The 16,524-nt window shown below is 39.9% G+C and overlaps 3 protein-coding genes across 4 annotated transcripts; 1 reads left to right on the plus strand and 2 right to left on the minus strand.

Moving 5' to 3' along the window:
- The first annotated feature begins 53 nt into the window (after positions 1–53).
- On the plus strand, positions 54–6,861 carry jtb (jumping translocation breakpoint). Of its 2 annotated transcripts, none has more exons than XM_072676160.1 (6): positions 54–268; positions 1,743–1,915; positions 2,097–2,137; positions 4,898–4,983; positions 5,082–5,158; positions 5,327–6,861. In XM_072676160.1, the coding sequence occupies exons 2-6, from the start codon at positions 1,827–1,829 to the stop codon at positions 5,481–5,483; spliced, it is 450 nt and encodes a 149-aa protein (XP_072532261.1). In that variant the 5' UTR covers positions 54–268; positions 1,743–1,826; the 3' UTR covers positions 5,484–6,861. The 2 variants fall into 2 exon arrangements, with proteins under 2 accessions (XP_072532261.1, XP_072532260.1); XM_072676159.1 differs by having other exon boundaries at positions 56–268; positions 5,079–5,158.
- Positions 6,862–7,406: 545 nt separating this feature from the next.
- Positions 7,407–9,562, minus strand: LOC140551427 (uncharacterized). Its single transcript, XM_072674851.1, has 3 exons — positions 9,395–9,562; positions 8,076–8,189; positions 7,407–7,793 (listed from the first exon to the last, which is right to left on the minus strand). The coding sequence occupies exons 1-3, from the start codon at positions 9,518–9,520 to the stop codon at positions 7,686–7,688; spliced, it is 348 nt and encodes a 115-aa protein (XP_072530952.1). The 5' UTR covers positions 9,521–9,562; the 3' UTR covers positions 7,407–7,685.
- A 2,652-nt stretch (positions 9,563–12,214) lies between these two features.
- On the minus strand, positions 12,215–13,938 carry cart4 (cocaine- and amphetamine-regulated transcript 4). The gene is made up of 3 exons (XM_072674852.1): positions 13,704–13,938; positions 13,360–13,440; positions 12,215–12,637 (listed from the first exon to the last, which is right to left on the minus strand). The coding sequence occupies exons 1-3, from the start codon at positions 13,830–13,832 to the stop codon at positions 12,530–12,532; spliced, it is 318 nt and encodes a 105-aa protein (XP_072530953.1). The 5' UTR covers positions 13,833–13,938; the 3' UTR covers positions 12,215–12,529.
- Positions 13,939–16,524: the final 2,586 nt, after the last annotated feature.

Here is a 16,524-nt window from a genome sequence, read left to right on the forward strand (position 1 = left end):
AACCGCTGTTGTTTCACTTCACGGCGTTTAAAACCCCGACCAGAAGGGGGAGAAGCAGACGTCACCAAACCGGATCTGACGTCAGCGTATTGCTCACGTTCAATATGGCGGACAGTCACGTCTTCACTTCTGTGTTGTAAATAAAGTCCCGGGTTAAAAACATCTGAGCAGTGATCTGTCATACGACCGGGGACGGTTTTTGACCATTGTGGACTCCATCGGGTCCCGTCACGTCCTCACAGCGCTGACGGGGGGCTGGTGGTCTGAGGTAAGACCCGGCTGTGATTAGTCCCGTGTGTTTAACAGGGATAGCAGCTTAGCTACATTGCGTTAGACAGCGAGCCAGCGTTCAGCCTCCCTCTCTGAGTTAGGAGCGAAGTTAAGAGGAGAAACGTGTCTTGGGGTATTCAGAGGACAGAGGTGTCTTTACCCCCGTTGGCGAGCTGGTACACAAGCTCTGGGTGTTTTAGGATGGAGCTGAAGGCGCTTCTTCCACCAGTGTTCTGTTCCTCCTTAAATGGTGCAGCAGCATCCTTCATCCTACTAGGAAGCATTAGGCTGTCTTAAGTTAAAACTTAATGATGGATAAAACTGGCAAGTGTTTTAAATGACTGTCATGTGATGGACATTTAATCCAAGCTGTTTTATCCTAAAATGCCACCAGTGATACAAAACCTGCAGTTTCTGATCCTGTAATGCAGTTTCTGCTGGTGGAAGTTATATTTATATATAACTATAGTTATATCTGTATTTGTCTTAGTCAACTATGATGTTTTACCAATAATATCATCTCTCTACAGCTAATCTCAATGGCCATATTGCCAGGATGACACATCCTTAATGTAATTATGATTACCCATATGGTACCATTGATTTACATAAAATATCATTCTCCCGTCTGTAATTACAATAATATGTATATAAATTCTACTGGTAAAGTTGAATTAAGCGTATCTATGTTTTGTATCGCCAGTGTAATTCTGATAAAGTCAGAGAAAAAAAAAGTCCAGGTCCGTGTACCTGTCAATGAATTATGGCTACTGCAAAAGCTAATTCAATAAATGTCCCATTTAATTTAGACTAGTTTTAATGTATGTTTAAGATAAGTGCAGATTCAGATTATTCAGATCTTTTAAATGTAGTTTTAGAAATCAACAGTTTTAGTATTAATGTTCAGTATTAGTATTAGTATATACAGTATTAATATTTCAGTATTATTGGAGCTACAATTTTATTAGAGATCTTTAATTGGACTTTTTGCTATATAAATGTAACTATAGATGAGTGAGAATACGATTAAATGGAAATTAATGGTAACATGATGACTAATCAACATTACATAAAGGGTATGTCATCCTTGATAATGTCAAATAGACTTATAGATCTGTAGATCTGATATTACTAGTAAACACGTCAGTTGATATCTGAAATTAGAATTTCGGCTAGGAAAAACTGCATTATAGAGATACTGAATTCGAGGTTTTACTGGTAAAACAATTACAGCTTTCTTCACTAATAAAGTTAAAGCTTATAATACAGATGTCCTTTTTGGCTAAAACAGCTTGCCAGTTGTCTAACTGTCACATCTCACAGAGGTAGGCTGCCTTATGTACAGCTAGGAAAGTGTGCCGAAGCTAGGCGGTACCGTTTTTGTTTGTTGATGTGTGAATATTTAGACATTAGCCACACCTCACATCGTCCTAAATCTCCTGTTTCATCCTGTCTCTTCGTGTTTCCCCCAGGCAGGAAAGCTTTTCTGTGAAGTAATGAGGGATTGTTCATAAGCAGTAGCAGTGGCGGCGTGTGTGTGCGCGTGTGCCCGCGGGATGGAGAGTGACTGCAGGATCCCGATGGCCTGTCTCAGACCAAGAGTCCTGGCCCTGCACGCTCTCTTCTGGGGCCTGGTGTCTCTCAGGTTAGTCCATAAGATGACTAAAGGCTGTGATTTTAGGCTGATAAGTCCCTGGTTTTCATCTCTTGGAAATTTCCCTTTAAGGGCAGATCAATTGTGCTACTCTGAGATATGGATTCTCTATGAATTTATGAGTTGTGATGGTTATCAGTGACCTTTCGCTTTGTTTTTATTGTGCTTTCAGAGTGTTTGGGGCAGCACTCCTTAGTGAAGAGAAGACCGCAGGTACGTATAAATGTTCTGTCGAAGCTCAATAATCAATACTCACAATCACAAAGCAGCTTGCCTATAATGTGTTTGCACAGTTGAACAAAAACGCATGTGGGGTTTAGCTATTATATATATATATATATTACATTTACCGGATTCTTAGCAGAACAGGGATACTGAACAAAAGCTGGTACAAAATCAGAATCAATGAAATCAAATGTTGTAAGGGGAACAGTATGTTAAATATTCACTCTGCTTTGGACCTACCACGTAAGGATGTACACAAAAGCCATGATTCAGTTCACACGCAATTTAAACATTTAATTTAATCATGGTTTTGTGCTTTTAGCAAACACTTCCATCCAGAATGACATGCAAAGGTGAACTCAGCAGTTTACAAGCAACCTAGTAGTCTAAATAGAACATGTCTGTGCATACACATCAGTTGTAATAGACTAGTTCAATTCTGAATACAATTTCTATCTGTTTGAACGAGGGGGGTAATTCTTAAATAATCTATTAAATAGAACAGTGATCACCATGTAAACACTTTACATTCCCAAATGGAAAGTGTGTTCTGCGCGTGATGCCTAACTTGTATGAGACGACAGCAGCATGTGTTATTACTGGAATAGAGGCTTGAGGTATGTTCTTGCAGGGAGGAGATAATCTGTCATAAATGACCACCAGTCTGTACTGTGCACTTTTATCCAGAGTTTTGTGCCCTCTGCGGTGGGCCTGGCATCCATCTCATGTGCCTCAAAATGTTGCAGAACATGACCTTTTCCTCTCACCCTAACTTTAATAAGTGAAGGTGAAGTACATAATTCTTGAATCTGAAATCAGCACTTAAAAAGGAAATGTAAAAAAAAAAAAAAAAAAAAAAAAAAAAAAAAATTTTTACAACAAAGCAACTAAAAACTTCTCTCCTACTGGACTCACATGATGCTTGTTGTCATAGTAATGTGTACATTGGATCAGATTACATGTATTCCCTACCTGAATGGGTAGGGTGATTTGTAGGGTGATTCTGCATATCGAATATGTATCTAATTTCAATACCACATACAGTGGGGCAAAGAAGTATTTAGTCAGCCACTGATTGTGCAAGTTCTCGTACTTAGAAAGATGAGAGAGGTCTGTAATTTTTATCATAGGGACACTTCAACTATGAGAGACAAAATGAGAAAAAAAAATCTAGGAAATCACATTGTAGAATTTAAATTATGGTGGAAAAGTATTTGGCCACCCACAAACAAGCAAGATTTCTGGCTCTCACAGACCTGTAACAACTTCTTTAAGAAGCTCTTCTGTCCTCCACTCGTTACATGTATTAATGGCACCTGTTTGACCTTGTTATCTGTATAAAAGACACCTGTCCACAGCCTCAAACGTAAGTTAGACTCCAAACGTAACCATGGCCAAGACCAAGGAGCTGTGGAAGGACACCAGAAAGAAAATTGTAGACCTGCACCAGGCTGAGGAGAGTGAATCTACAATAGGCAAGCAAGATGGTGTGAATACATCAACTGTGGGAGCAATTGTAAAAAATGGAAGACATACAAGACCATTGATAATCTGCCTGGATCAGGGGCTCCATGCAAGATCTCATCCTGTGGGGTCAAAATGATCATGAGAACGGTGAATAAAAATCCCAGAACTACACGGAGGGACCTGATGAATGACCTGCAAAGAGCTGGAACCAAAGTAACAAAGGCTACCGTCAGTACCACACTACGCCGAGAGGGACTCAAATCCTGCAGTGCCAGACGTGTCCTTCTGCTTAAGCCAGTACATGTCCAGGCCCGTCTGAAGTTTGCCAGAGAGCCTATGAATGATTCAGAAGAGGATTGGGAGAATATCATGTAGTCAGATAACACCAAAATAGAACTTTTAGGTAAAAACTCAACTCGTCGTATTTGGAGGAAGAAAAATGCTGAGTTGCATCCCAAGAACACCAAACCTACTGTCATACCTCATTCCATCAGTGAGAGCATTAAAGATGGAACGTGGCTGGGTCTTCCAGCATGACAATGATCCCAAACACACCGCTCGGGCAACAAAGGAGTGGCTCTGTAAAAAGCATTTCAAGGTACTGGAGTGGCCTAGCCAGTCTCCAGACCTCAACCCTATAGAAAATTTGTGGAGGGAGTTGAAAGTCCGTGTTGCCCAGCGACAGCCCCAAACCATCACTGTTCTAGAGGAGATTTGCATGAAGGAATGGGCCAAAATACCAGCTACAGTGTGTGCAAACCTGGTTAAGACTTACAGGAACCATTTGACCTCTGTCATTGCCAACAAAGGTTATGTTACAAAGTATTGAGCTGAACTTTTGTTGTTAACCAAATCCTTATCTCCCACCATAATTTACTTTTAATGTGATTTCCTGGATTTGTTTTCTCATTTTGTTTCTCACAGTTGATGTATAACTATGATAAAATTACAGACCGCTCTCATCTTTCTAAGTAGGAGAACTTGCACAATCAGTGGCTGACTAAATACTATTTTGCCCCACTGTACAAAAGCGGCCCAAATTGGAACCAAAAATGTCAGATTCAGTGAGGGCTTTTTCGTTGTTTTTTTTTTTTTTTTTTTTTTTTTTTTTTTGCCCATTCACAATGTCACAAATAACAGATACACACCTGTGTCCCATAAAAGATCAGATTTGGCCCATTTTTATCTGCTGTGTGAACAAAATAGGCCAAAATAGAGTAGTATTTGTATGGACCATTAAGCATGGCCTGTTTTGCTAATATTCATGTTTCTCAATTGCAGTAACAAGGACTGTAACCATGCCCTGCTGGCAAGTGGAAGAGTTTGTAGTTGCAACAGACTGCACCATATGCAGTGCTTTTCAAGCGGTAAGCCCTTATAAGCCCTGTTTGCAGGTATAAAAGTTGACCTCTGTGTTCTGCTTTAATGAGTGATCTTAAATCTTCCTGCGTAATCTCTCTAGAAGACCTTACCGGCCTGCCTCCAGACAGGATATGTGGAGAGGATTAACTGTACCAAGTCCAACAAGGATGAGTACAAGAGGTAGGTTCTTATCTGGCTTTGTGGTGTTGTTGCTACCTTGATCTGTGGTTCTGGTTGGTCCTGTGAACAATCTACTGTAGGACTGTCTGTCATGTTCAAGTAAAGTGTTCAGTAATTGTCTTCTCTCTGTCTGTCTCTCTCTTTCTCTGCCCCCCCGTTTTATGGTAGCTGCCGCTCTGCAATGATGGAGGAGCACTTATTTTGGAAATTTGAGGGCGCCATGTTGGGGCTCACAATTATCTTCGCCTTGCTGGTGGTCGCCCGGCAACGCTCCCTAGACCGACAAGCCTCAGAAAAGGTTCGCAGACAGATTGAATCCATTTAGTATTTCGAACTTTATTGAGATATGTTGCACAAATCTGACCAGGAGGTCCAAGTGCTACCAAGTGTAGTAACCAGGCCACGTCCTAGGTTATTGATTTCGCAAGATCAAGATCACTGGACACTTGTAAACTAAATTTGCCACATCTTTCAGAATAGTTGTTATGTTTCTTCTCATTATGACCATTAAATGTGGACGACGAATGGCTGCTTCCATGCAAAGTTGACCTTTTCCCAGGTTTTTTATGCTATGCTACAGTGATGCTGTTTTAACTGTGAACCTTGAAGATTGGAATAGGGGAGTCAGCATCCAAATAAAACGGAGGAACACACTCAGACATTACAGGAGAAACAACTGAAAGATTTTTGGATGGTTTCTGTTTCTGCTCACAAAGTGTATGGCTGTTAAAATGTGTTCTCGCTAACACTGTGCTGATCTTTGTTTAAAACATCACACATGGTTTTAGGAGTATGAGATTTTTTTTAATCACACAACTCAAGTCCTATTTTTTTTTTTTTAACGTTTTTCCATATCGTACTAGACTGAATGTAATTCACCAAAAATGGATGTTTGCCTTTTTTGTTGTTGAGAAAAAATTAAATTCAGTCAAAGCATCCAGTTTTTTGTGATTGAGATGAATAAGATTTTTGGGAGTGAGCTTTACACATACAATAAATTTCAGTGCTTTATGATGATTAATTTTCTATTGTTAGATTGGGTTTTTATTGTGCGTTTTGGGTTTTGGAATGAAACTCTTCATACACTCTTTGCCTCATTTTCCAGTTTGAGTTGTCCACAATACCACATTAACCCTGAGAAAATGTGCAGAGATGCATTATTGTAATTAGTATATATATGTATATTTTATAATTTCACTCAATATGATTTCTTTTCATTAGACATTTTAAAACGGCAACCATTCCCTCTTGGTCACGTCTTGCATGATTTTCAGTAAGTTGTCAGATCTGTCTCTTACCTGGTTGCTGTGTTTGGAAAATCTTTTTTTTTTTTTTTTTTTTTTCTTTTACTGTATACTGATACTCTGAGCACTGCACTTAGTGTTGCTGCTGACTTCTCTCTGAAACGCTGCAGGGTTTTTTTGTTTTGTTTTTTTGTGTTAATGTACTAAAGTTGCATTATATGCTGATTAACATTGTCAGTGTTCTGTTTTAAATTACTGGTCACGTGATCTGATGTGTGAAGCAGTCATGTTTCATCTTATTTAGGGCGAAAAGGCTGCATGCTTTTGGCTAAGGTTCCCCCATTGGCCAGGTTTACTGGCCCCTCAAATTGTAGATAATGTATTTTTATGAAAGATCGGAGAGACTTCCTATTCTGTGTGTAAATAAGGGAACTGAAGAATAAACAGAAATGGAGAGTGTTCTTTTAGTATCATTTTTACAGCATTTGTTTAATGAGGGTTTACAAAATCTGAGCAAATCTGGAAAACCTGGAAATGTATGGACTTGACTTCTAGTCATGGAAACATCTGGGATTGCCTTTAGCTATTGCTGCCCTGTTTATTAAAGTTTGTAATGCTTCACTGCCATCGGACAGATACATCACACCCCCACCATGTTGAACAGTGTTCTGTCATACATAGATGCATAGGCCACTACTCATTATACAGATTTATATTGAGTTTAAGGCACTGTTTATGCAATAATTCTGCCAAAGTAAAACTCCAAAAGCTGATCTGAAACCAGTGCGCCTCACATTTGAAAAAACGGGTTGATTTACTTTTTTTTTTTTTTACAAAAAAAAAAAAAAAAAAAAAAAAAAAAAAAAAAAAGCATATTGTTGCTATTCTACAAAACTTTACAGGAGAAGAAAAATACCTTACTTTTACTGGAAGTCAATGTAAAACTACTTTACTTTATTCTGTGCCATTTATAAACATTTTGAAACAAAGTAAAGAACCAACATTCAAACTATGTTAAAAAGTGGAAAAACAAGGTTTTTTGTCTGACAGCAACAATATAGTACTCGGTTTATGAACAGTACATCCAGTAGCCATGTGTGTAAAACTGATATTGAAAGACCTTTAATACACTCATTGTATGTATGCTGCCAAGTATGGAACATAGCCTGGAAAAGTCCTAAAGGAGTGGGAATCCTGTTTCGTGTATCCGTCCTTATGCTCATCACAAATGCCTGCACATGAGAACTGTCTTGTCGTTTTTCGCAGTTGTGTGTACTGAGAGTTTAGAAGCTCTTCAAGTAGAAGTGAGTGCATCTGGATGCTTTGGGGCAGGGACAGATATGGCCATGCAGAGAGTCTCTCCGAGCGGAGCAGTACTTTTCAACATTGCACTGTGGAGAGGAAAAAGACATGAGAACAAATGATAAATCCTTTGTTATTGCACTTCTATTTTTAGTGTAATGAGGGACACCTACGCAAGCACGAAGCCATTTGAATGGTAAAGATTTTCAGTATATCAGGAACATCTTCCTTATGCTTCTCACACTTATCCAGCAGGTAATGCTACTGTGTACTGCTTGTCAGTCTAAGCCTATTAGCCTACATTAAACAACATTAATGGGGGATGCGTGTTCTCAACATTCATGTGTATGTGTGTTATGTGATAGAATTACCAGAATTGTTATTCTCCTTCTCTTCAGACGCCTGCAGACTCCTGGAAGACGATTAAACCTCTTCTTTAACGTGCCTACACCATCAGTGTGCAGGTCTCCATGTGAGGGTCTTGTCTGCAGAGATAAAACACATTAGGTATTACTAGCCTTGGTGCTAGGTTGATAACTGGTTTCAAATGGTGTAAGCTGGGCCTTGAGTACGGCCCAACTGGTCGAAAAGCTGGTCATCCAGGCAAAAACATACCCTACACTGGTTGACCAGCACAGCGCATGTTTTATTGCATGAGTTTTATGATCAAGCTGGTTTTACTTCATGGAAAAGCACTTCTATGATACAACAGGACACCCTGGAGTTGCCTAACATGAGTCTGAAGTCAACATGCCTGTAGACAGGGCTGTAAAGCCCCCAGCACTGGGCTATGGAGCTATGAAACAGACTTCTCCAGAGATTGGGAGCTCCAGTCAATACCCCTGGAAGGCATTTTTGATCTATAACTAATCGTGCATTTTCAGTACCTAATGCTCTCCTGGCTGAATTCCATCAAATCCTTACAGCAATTTTCTGAAATCAAGTGTAAGGCCTTTACAGAGGAGCAGCAGCAACAGGAAAACAAACTCCCTGTTATCGCCCTTGTTTTCAAAAGCATCTAGAGGAGCAGGTGAACTTTTGTATGTAAAATAATTACATTATTAATACATGCTATAAATACACTATATGTCCAAATGTTTATGGACACCCCTTATAATCAACTTTAAGTTGCACTCATTGTTGACACACATGAGCAAATGTACACATTTAGATTGCTTGATTGCATGTCAAGATGTAGAATAGAATAGAATAGAATAGGACTCTCTGGAGCAGATAAACATTGACTACAGGGGTATAAAGCCTTCCAGCACTGAGCTGTGGAGCAGTAGAACCGTGTTCTCTGGACTGATGATGCTCCATCCAATATATTTGGGATGAAGTGAGGTGGTGATCATCCAACAGCCTGACCTCATTAACATTCTCACCGCTGAATGCAATCAGATGTTCACAGCAATGCTCCAAAATGTAGTAAAAAGCTTTCTTCCCTGGGAGGCAGAGACAGTTAACCCAACAAAAGCAGGATCAACTCTTTAAAACCCTTGATTTTAAATGAAACAACGAATGCACCGGTGTCCCAATACTTTTGTCAATATGGTGTATGTTCCATTAGGAGTTACCCCAACCCCTAACTGAATCCTAACTGGGTCAGATGCAGATGTTTGCCAATCCTCTGTTATATTCCAGATAGTGTTGCCTACTCATTGAAGAGTTTCTCAGGAGCTTCACTCACCAGCTCTGTTTTGGTGTCAACATCAACGTCAATCGGCGCCAGGGGCAGGTTTTCTGGGGGTCTCGCTCCCACACAGGTAACACATAAAACTACACAAACTACAAGCAGCAAAGTTACATCAGCCATTATGTGACTTTACGTCGTCTGTGAGTGACCGAGACGATAGCTTACCGCCGCTCTCTGGAAGGACACAATCCAACCGCGTGATTGTTCACACCTGTATTCAGACAAGCCCCGCCTCCTGCTTCACGGTTGGCCAGTAGCTCGAGCTCACATTACGGTGGTTACCAATCCCAGCGCTGGGGATTTTTTCAGTGACTCATCCAGCCAATCCTCACACAGAAGGGCATGGCTTGTCAGATTACGGGTGGGAAAAAAGGTGGTGAGAAAATGAGATTCCCTTAGCTGAAGCAGATCAGCGACCCTGTGCTGCCTGTGTGGTGTGTGCTGTTTATTATTATGATAACAATGACAAAGACTGTATGTGATTATCAGTATTAAACCCGAATGACTGAATATCATATAGTCTAGACTTTGAGCAACTTGAAGTGTAGGTTAATCCTCTCTACTACAAAGCGGATTTGCTGTGTGGGCCTGTTTTGCAGGCTCCTCTGCCAGCCACCCCTGGTCAGTGTGTGTTGTTTATCTCCCAGGCGATGTAAGTCAATGGAGCATCGAGTGGTTGCTGGTATATGGATAGTTCTTTAGACGAGGGTTTTTTTTTACCATTTGAATTAAAAATTTATCAGTGATTTGGTTATTATTTATATCAAGACAAAGTTTCATCGCTGTCAGACCAAAACCTTGTATGTCAAATATAGCAACTTTACTGCAGAAGGAAAAAAAACTTAACTTGGAAGTTGGAAGTCAGTGTAAAATGATTTTATTTTGAAGTATATTTATTAATAATATCTTCTCTTTGATACAATTACTGCCTGATTAACTTTATGTCAAAAGGTGATGCAATAGATACAAATACAAAAGTGTTAGAATACAGAAATCCAGGTCATTCCAAATGGGTTCGCCTAATTTTACTCTTTTTCTGTATTCTCTAGAGCTCTCTACTGATGACTTTTACAGCCATATTGACTAAAAAACAGTAACATAAGTATATATTTTCTGTTACACACTCTCTCTCTCTCTCTCTCTCTCTCTCTCTCTCTCTCTCTCTCTCTCTCCAACCATTTATCCTAGATAAAATGGGAAGTATTTTTTGCACAAAGCATTTGCACTAATAACTTTACTACCTCACTGGACTCAATATTTATTGCACACTGCATAATTTGCACACTACCCCCAATTATTTATTATTCTCTGTCTGTACTGTGTTGTGTTGTCTGTCCGCACTTGTTTGTGTTGCACTTGTGTTCTGTATGCACTGTGTCTATGTTGCACCATGGTCCTGGAGGAACGTTGTTTCATTTTACTGTGTACTCTGTATGTAGTTGAAATGACAATAAAACCCACTTGACTTGACTTGACTATTTTAGGAAGTTTAGTTTGCATTTGTCTTTAATTTCTAAACAGTTAATGATGGTGAAACTGAAAACCTGTCAGTACTGTCACCAGGTGTCTTTACCATCGCTACCAGTTTTGTGCTGGTAATGCTGTAATGACCATTTTTCTATTCTGTTCAGGATAAGATATCTTAGATCAAGGGTTTCCTAACAACTTGTATAAGACACATATGAAAAGCATATAAAAAATCATCATTTCATTATTATTATTATTATATTTGTAGTAATGGTATCTACTCCACAGTCAGGAGGAATACTTGAGTAAATTATGAACTTTTCCTGCTTCAGTCCTTGCTGACATGTGCTCCTTTGTCAACTCTGACCATTAAAAAATCCTGAAATGACAGTCGTGCAGTGATCTTAAGGATGATAATAAACTGCTTTAATGTAAATACATCATGTACATTCTGTGTCTTTTTAAGCTATTATAAAAAAACAAACACTGTGATTTTGTAATGATCAACATTTTATTGGAGCAGAGAAGTTTGAAAGCTTGGGCTGGGGGCAAGGCCCAAACAGCAAGATACTGATGTTTAAAATATGAAAGTAATTCTTAAAGATTTACTTACTTACTTAATAACTTACTCACTTACATTTTGTGGTGTTTAATGCTTAAGCTTTGTACTAAAGTAGCCCATAGCTAACATGAATGTATAACCTGGGGACATGGGGGACATGGGGTTCTCCTAATTGAAGAATCCTCCATACCCACACGTGTATGGGCCTACTACGTCCGTAGCAGCCAGCCCTGCTTCCTTTCCCAGCAGCAGGGAAACAGGAGATTATGGACATAATAGTGTTCTGACAGTCAGTTAATTTGAGGTTTTATTGAAATAAATGTCAGTGCGCTGCTGACGCGGAGCGGATGACAGGAAACCCATTGATTATGTCAGCGCAGGCTGTACGGCCATGTTATCTTTGTGATATTGCCGAAAGGTCAGAGTCAGTACTGGAGTAAGGTTTGCTGTGGTGTAGGAAAAGGGCACAGCGTCATTAATCCTCAACATGCTCTGATTTACTGCTGCATTTGTTTAGAGGAGTCTTAGACTGCTGCTACGTAAAGTTCACCATGGAGCCCAGAGCCCTTGATGAGGACATCAGAAGAAAGACCCATTACACCCATCTGAGATAAGTAACCACAGGTCAGCAAAAGCTGTGTCCACACATCCCACTGATCTGTATTAAAGCTAACCTTTGTTCCCCTCGTGCCCTTTGATGCTGGCCTTCCTAATTACAAGGCTTTGGTGGAATTGAGATGGTTGACATTAAGGGGGTGCAAATAGCCCATGTGGGGGCGCCACACTGATGCGTAAAATGACAGGTTTTATTTGACGTGTTTTAATACGTGTACAGTGGAAAAAAAAACACTACAGTAGGCTGATTAATTACACGTTATGCAGAATCAATTGTCCTTAATGACATTTTATTAAACAAAAATAGATCTATTCAATCGTAGCTATGCTTAATCACACACATGTGTCAAGATCCAAAATTACGAACAATACAACGCCAAAAGTTTTAACACGTCAACGATATAAATTCACGAATAAACAATGAGACGAAGGAGCACGTTCCCGGCTGGTCGCGCAGTGGCCCATGGGAAATGTAGTTCTGGGGTTCAGTAGCAGCGCAGGAAGAAGGTGTTGCAGGCGGTTCCTCTCATGCAGTCACACAGGCGGCCGATGCGCGGTCCATGCTTCAGAGCGCAGCGCTCCCCGACATCACACTGCAAAACAGCCACTGTCAGGATCCTCAGCAGTTCCCTCACGTCTATCAGGGGGTTCTCAGTTCTTAGTTTTACTGTCGCACGTGTTCAGATTCTTATACACTGATTTAAACTGAATATGCTGCATCAGCACATGTTTGAATAAACACCTACATTATTCATCATATTTGCAGTCAATTGGACTTCATATGAACGAGATGGCCTGTATTATAGATTAATCATTTTGAATGCATAATGGACCTTTAATGTGGTGTATTTTTTGTTTATGTGCATAAAATAGAAGAACCATGGGGGAACCACTTCTGGTTCCTTAATGGACACAATGTGAGAGATGTGTGAAGGTAAAAAACCTTCTGGAGATTTAAAGAACCGCTCCATGATGCAGAGGTTCTTCACACTAACATATCTTTTCAACCAAAATGGTCAAACAATCCCTTGTAGCACCTTTATTTCTATGAGTAAAGGTGCAGTTTTACTGGACAGTTGTTTTTTATGCCCAGTATTTTCTATTAATTCACTGCAAAGTCAAAGCATCTGGTTATATTGTCTGGTTAATAACATGCTATTGCCAAATACTATGCACCAACACTACCACCAACAATAATAATAATATTAATATCAACAACACCACCACTAATAATAATAACAATAATAGTAATATCAATAATAATAATATATCAACAACAACAACAACAATAATAATAATAATAATGTATTTTTACCCTTGGGATGACGCTGGCTTTTTTCTCCAGTGATATCCGATTGTCCTCGTCTCCATCCAACATATCTTCCAGAGCTTCAGCCTGAGCAAGAACAGCAGAGACGACAGATATAAAGAAAGTCAGTTTTCTAAAACTACACAGTTCAGTACTATAAACTTTCTAAAGCAGCTCACAGAACAGACGTGTTGCGTTACTTGCAACAGGTCAGCAGGGCAGCCGGTGAATAGGCTGCATCAACACTGCATGATAATGCCCTGAACATCATCCTCAGCATCTTCTTCTTCAACTTAAGTCAAACTGTTCTCTGAATGCCAGCCTTAATATCCTACCAGTTAACTTCTTACCAAGTCTCTGGTGACGAGCTGCTCCTCGTGCGCTGACAGTCGGTTGTCCAGCGACCCCTGGCCGTGGCAGACGACGCTGAGTGCGAGGATGAAGACCCCCAGGTACACGGCTGCTCTGGCGCTGTCCATGGTGCTGGGCGCTTTGGCGAGGAGGGACTCAGGCGCTGAGAGAAAGCTTTCTGGCGGAGTTTAGTCTGCGCTGCTGCTGCTGCTGCTTCTGCTGCTGCTTCTGCTGCTTTATTGCTTCATGGAGACGCTTGGAAACTTTCTCCATTTATACCATGCAGAGTGGGGGCTGATGAAGTCGTGTGACGTCACTGCCCCCGTCCCCGAAACCCATTTCTCCACAGGTGTGAGTAAGTCTCTAGGTCAAACGATAACACCGCGCTGACAGTCCAGAGATGAAAAACCGCGACCGTGTCATCTATACACGTCAGGGCTGCGGTGCGCAGAGGGAAGCAAATGATGCGTTTTCTGTATCACATTATAGTTCTCACAGATTTCAGCTCATCACTGAGGATTTACACCAGTGAATGAGCACATTTGCCTGGAAATGAACTGGTGTTGAGTGCTAAGTTCAGAGACATCCAAGGGAATGATAAGCTGAATAAAACTGGGCTGATCTTATAGACTGAGACCAACACCATTTGCTCATTTAGTCAGCTGCAACAGTAAGACTCTTCCTTCATACTCTGTATTACTGACCATGGCTTCCAGATGATCACAGAGGGGGAACTAGCCGTAGTGTAGCCACAGTCCTTTTATCATTCCTCCATAAAATTGAAACCCGAAGCGCCATGTCTGCATTTCACTGTAGCTTTCCCGTATTTTTGATCTGCTGGGTATCTCAGTATTATAACCAGAGCCAGTGTATGAGGAGTCTGTCAAATGATGGAAAAAGCTTGGGTGAGCCTGAGTGAGACCTCATTCAATGGGCTGAATTGGGTTAAATGGCTAAAATTTAATCAGAAAATATTATTCTAGTCTTTTGCGCCAGATATTTTTCTACCTTTACCAGCATATTCCTGTTTTTCTTGGTCAGAAAGACACAAGCATGCAAGCAAGTGCTGATTGGGTAGCCAGCTGATGAGTTCATTGACTGTTGATGCTCACTGACGCATTGACTTTAAAGTTGGGGTCAAGAATCTACATGAATGTCTTGGCAATATTGGATTCTCCATTATTATTTTTTGAACGGTTCCTTTCTGGCCCAGCAGGAGTTAAAACACACTTTTTTGGTCAGGATCAGCAAACCCAATAATTGATTTAATGTCTTAGCAAGTTGCACCTTGATTAGATGGTTTTAGTAGCCATCAACAAGCTTCAGAATTCTGGTTAGATATTTGACCACTCTTCTTGGCAGATTGGAAGACTGAAAGATTGAAGATTGAAGTAATATTGAAACAACATTGACATTTTAACAACAAAATCAACAGAAAACCTACTTCTATCATTTGAAACCTTTTATAAATCAGATTACTGCATTACAATATGGTAAACCATCCCTGCTTTATGTACAGTAAGGGTATTTTTGTGAAAAGCAGAATATGGAAAATAATACTGAAAAGAGACTTTGTCAAATGTAGAAATGTTATGGTTCAGAAGTTTTAGAAATATCAGTCATCATCAGCACAATAAAATAAAAATAGCTTTGTCTAAATATATGCATTAATGCATTTGTTTAAATAAATACATACATGTATGCACAAATCTGTCCCCCTCCAAAAAAATGCTCCCCATGCTGAAGCTTATACAATAAAAGTATGCATTGCCATTAGCTGACAGCTGAAGACACAGCTAGCGAGTTAGTCAGCTTCAGTCACAACCAGGCATTTTGCCACAGTAATGTTAAGGTAATTTAGTTAATAATCAATATTTAGTTAGAACTAATATGGATCATCAACAGTCACTCATAAATCGAACATTATGAAATGTAAAAGTGATCTTCTGTGTCCTGTGTCACATGATCTCCCAATCTACTACAACTCAATGTATCCAATGTAATTGCTGCCAACTTTCGTTGATACTGTACCATTGATCCAATACAGTACTGATATCAACATTTCAACCAAAATTATGAATCTGATCAAATCAATAATGTATCACTATCACCTTGCTATCTGGGAGTCCACATATTACTTGTTTTTCAATAGAGTTGAGGTCAGGCCAGGGAAGGTAATCTGAAGAGCCTAATGTTAGTCTGGTGATGGGATGTGTTGAAGAACAGTCACATATGTCTTATTCTCATTCTCAACTTCTTAAACTCATATTTCTGTATCGGTGAGTTTAGACTTCAGTAGCCAGACACACTTTTCACTTTATAAATTACATCATAGTTTTATAGTAGTTTCTAAGTAATCCACAATAGCTAATATGGCTTATACTTTATATCTGACTCTAGAGCCTAAAGTTGGAGAGTTTTAAAGGTTTGTTTTTACATCGAAGCCAGGAACCATTCAGATCCTGTATTTTAAGAGTGTTAATTTGAAGAAAGATGAAGAACTTCTCAATGGTTCAACTTGAAGGGTCTTCTATTTAAAAGTGTGCGAAACTGCACAGTGGTTCATGAAATAATCAGCACGTACATACACAGGGGCTAAAATGAGGAGGTCTGGATTCCTGGGAAGTGTTTAATAAAAGCCTGCTTGTTATGTGCACCCTTCATTCCAAGAGCCTGACAAGGTGTGATTAGGTTGAGCTGACTAAGAGCAGAACCTGGTCTCCATGGTACCAAGCGCAGATATCCAAGAGCAGATATCCAAGAGCAGATATCAACAGGCGGAACACCCTCTTCACCTTAAGTCATTAGGATAGAACCCCA

The sequence above is a fragment of the Salminus brasiliensis genome, chromosome 3 (genome assembly GCF_030463535.1).
Source record: "Salminus brasiliensis chromosome 3, fSalBra1.hap2, whole genome shotgun sequence".
NCBI lineage: Eukaryota > Metazoa > Chordata > Actinopteri > Characiformes > Bryconidae > Salminus > Salminus brasiliensis.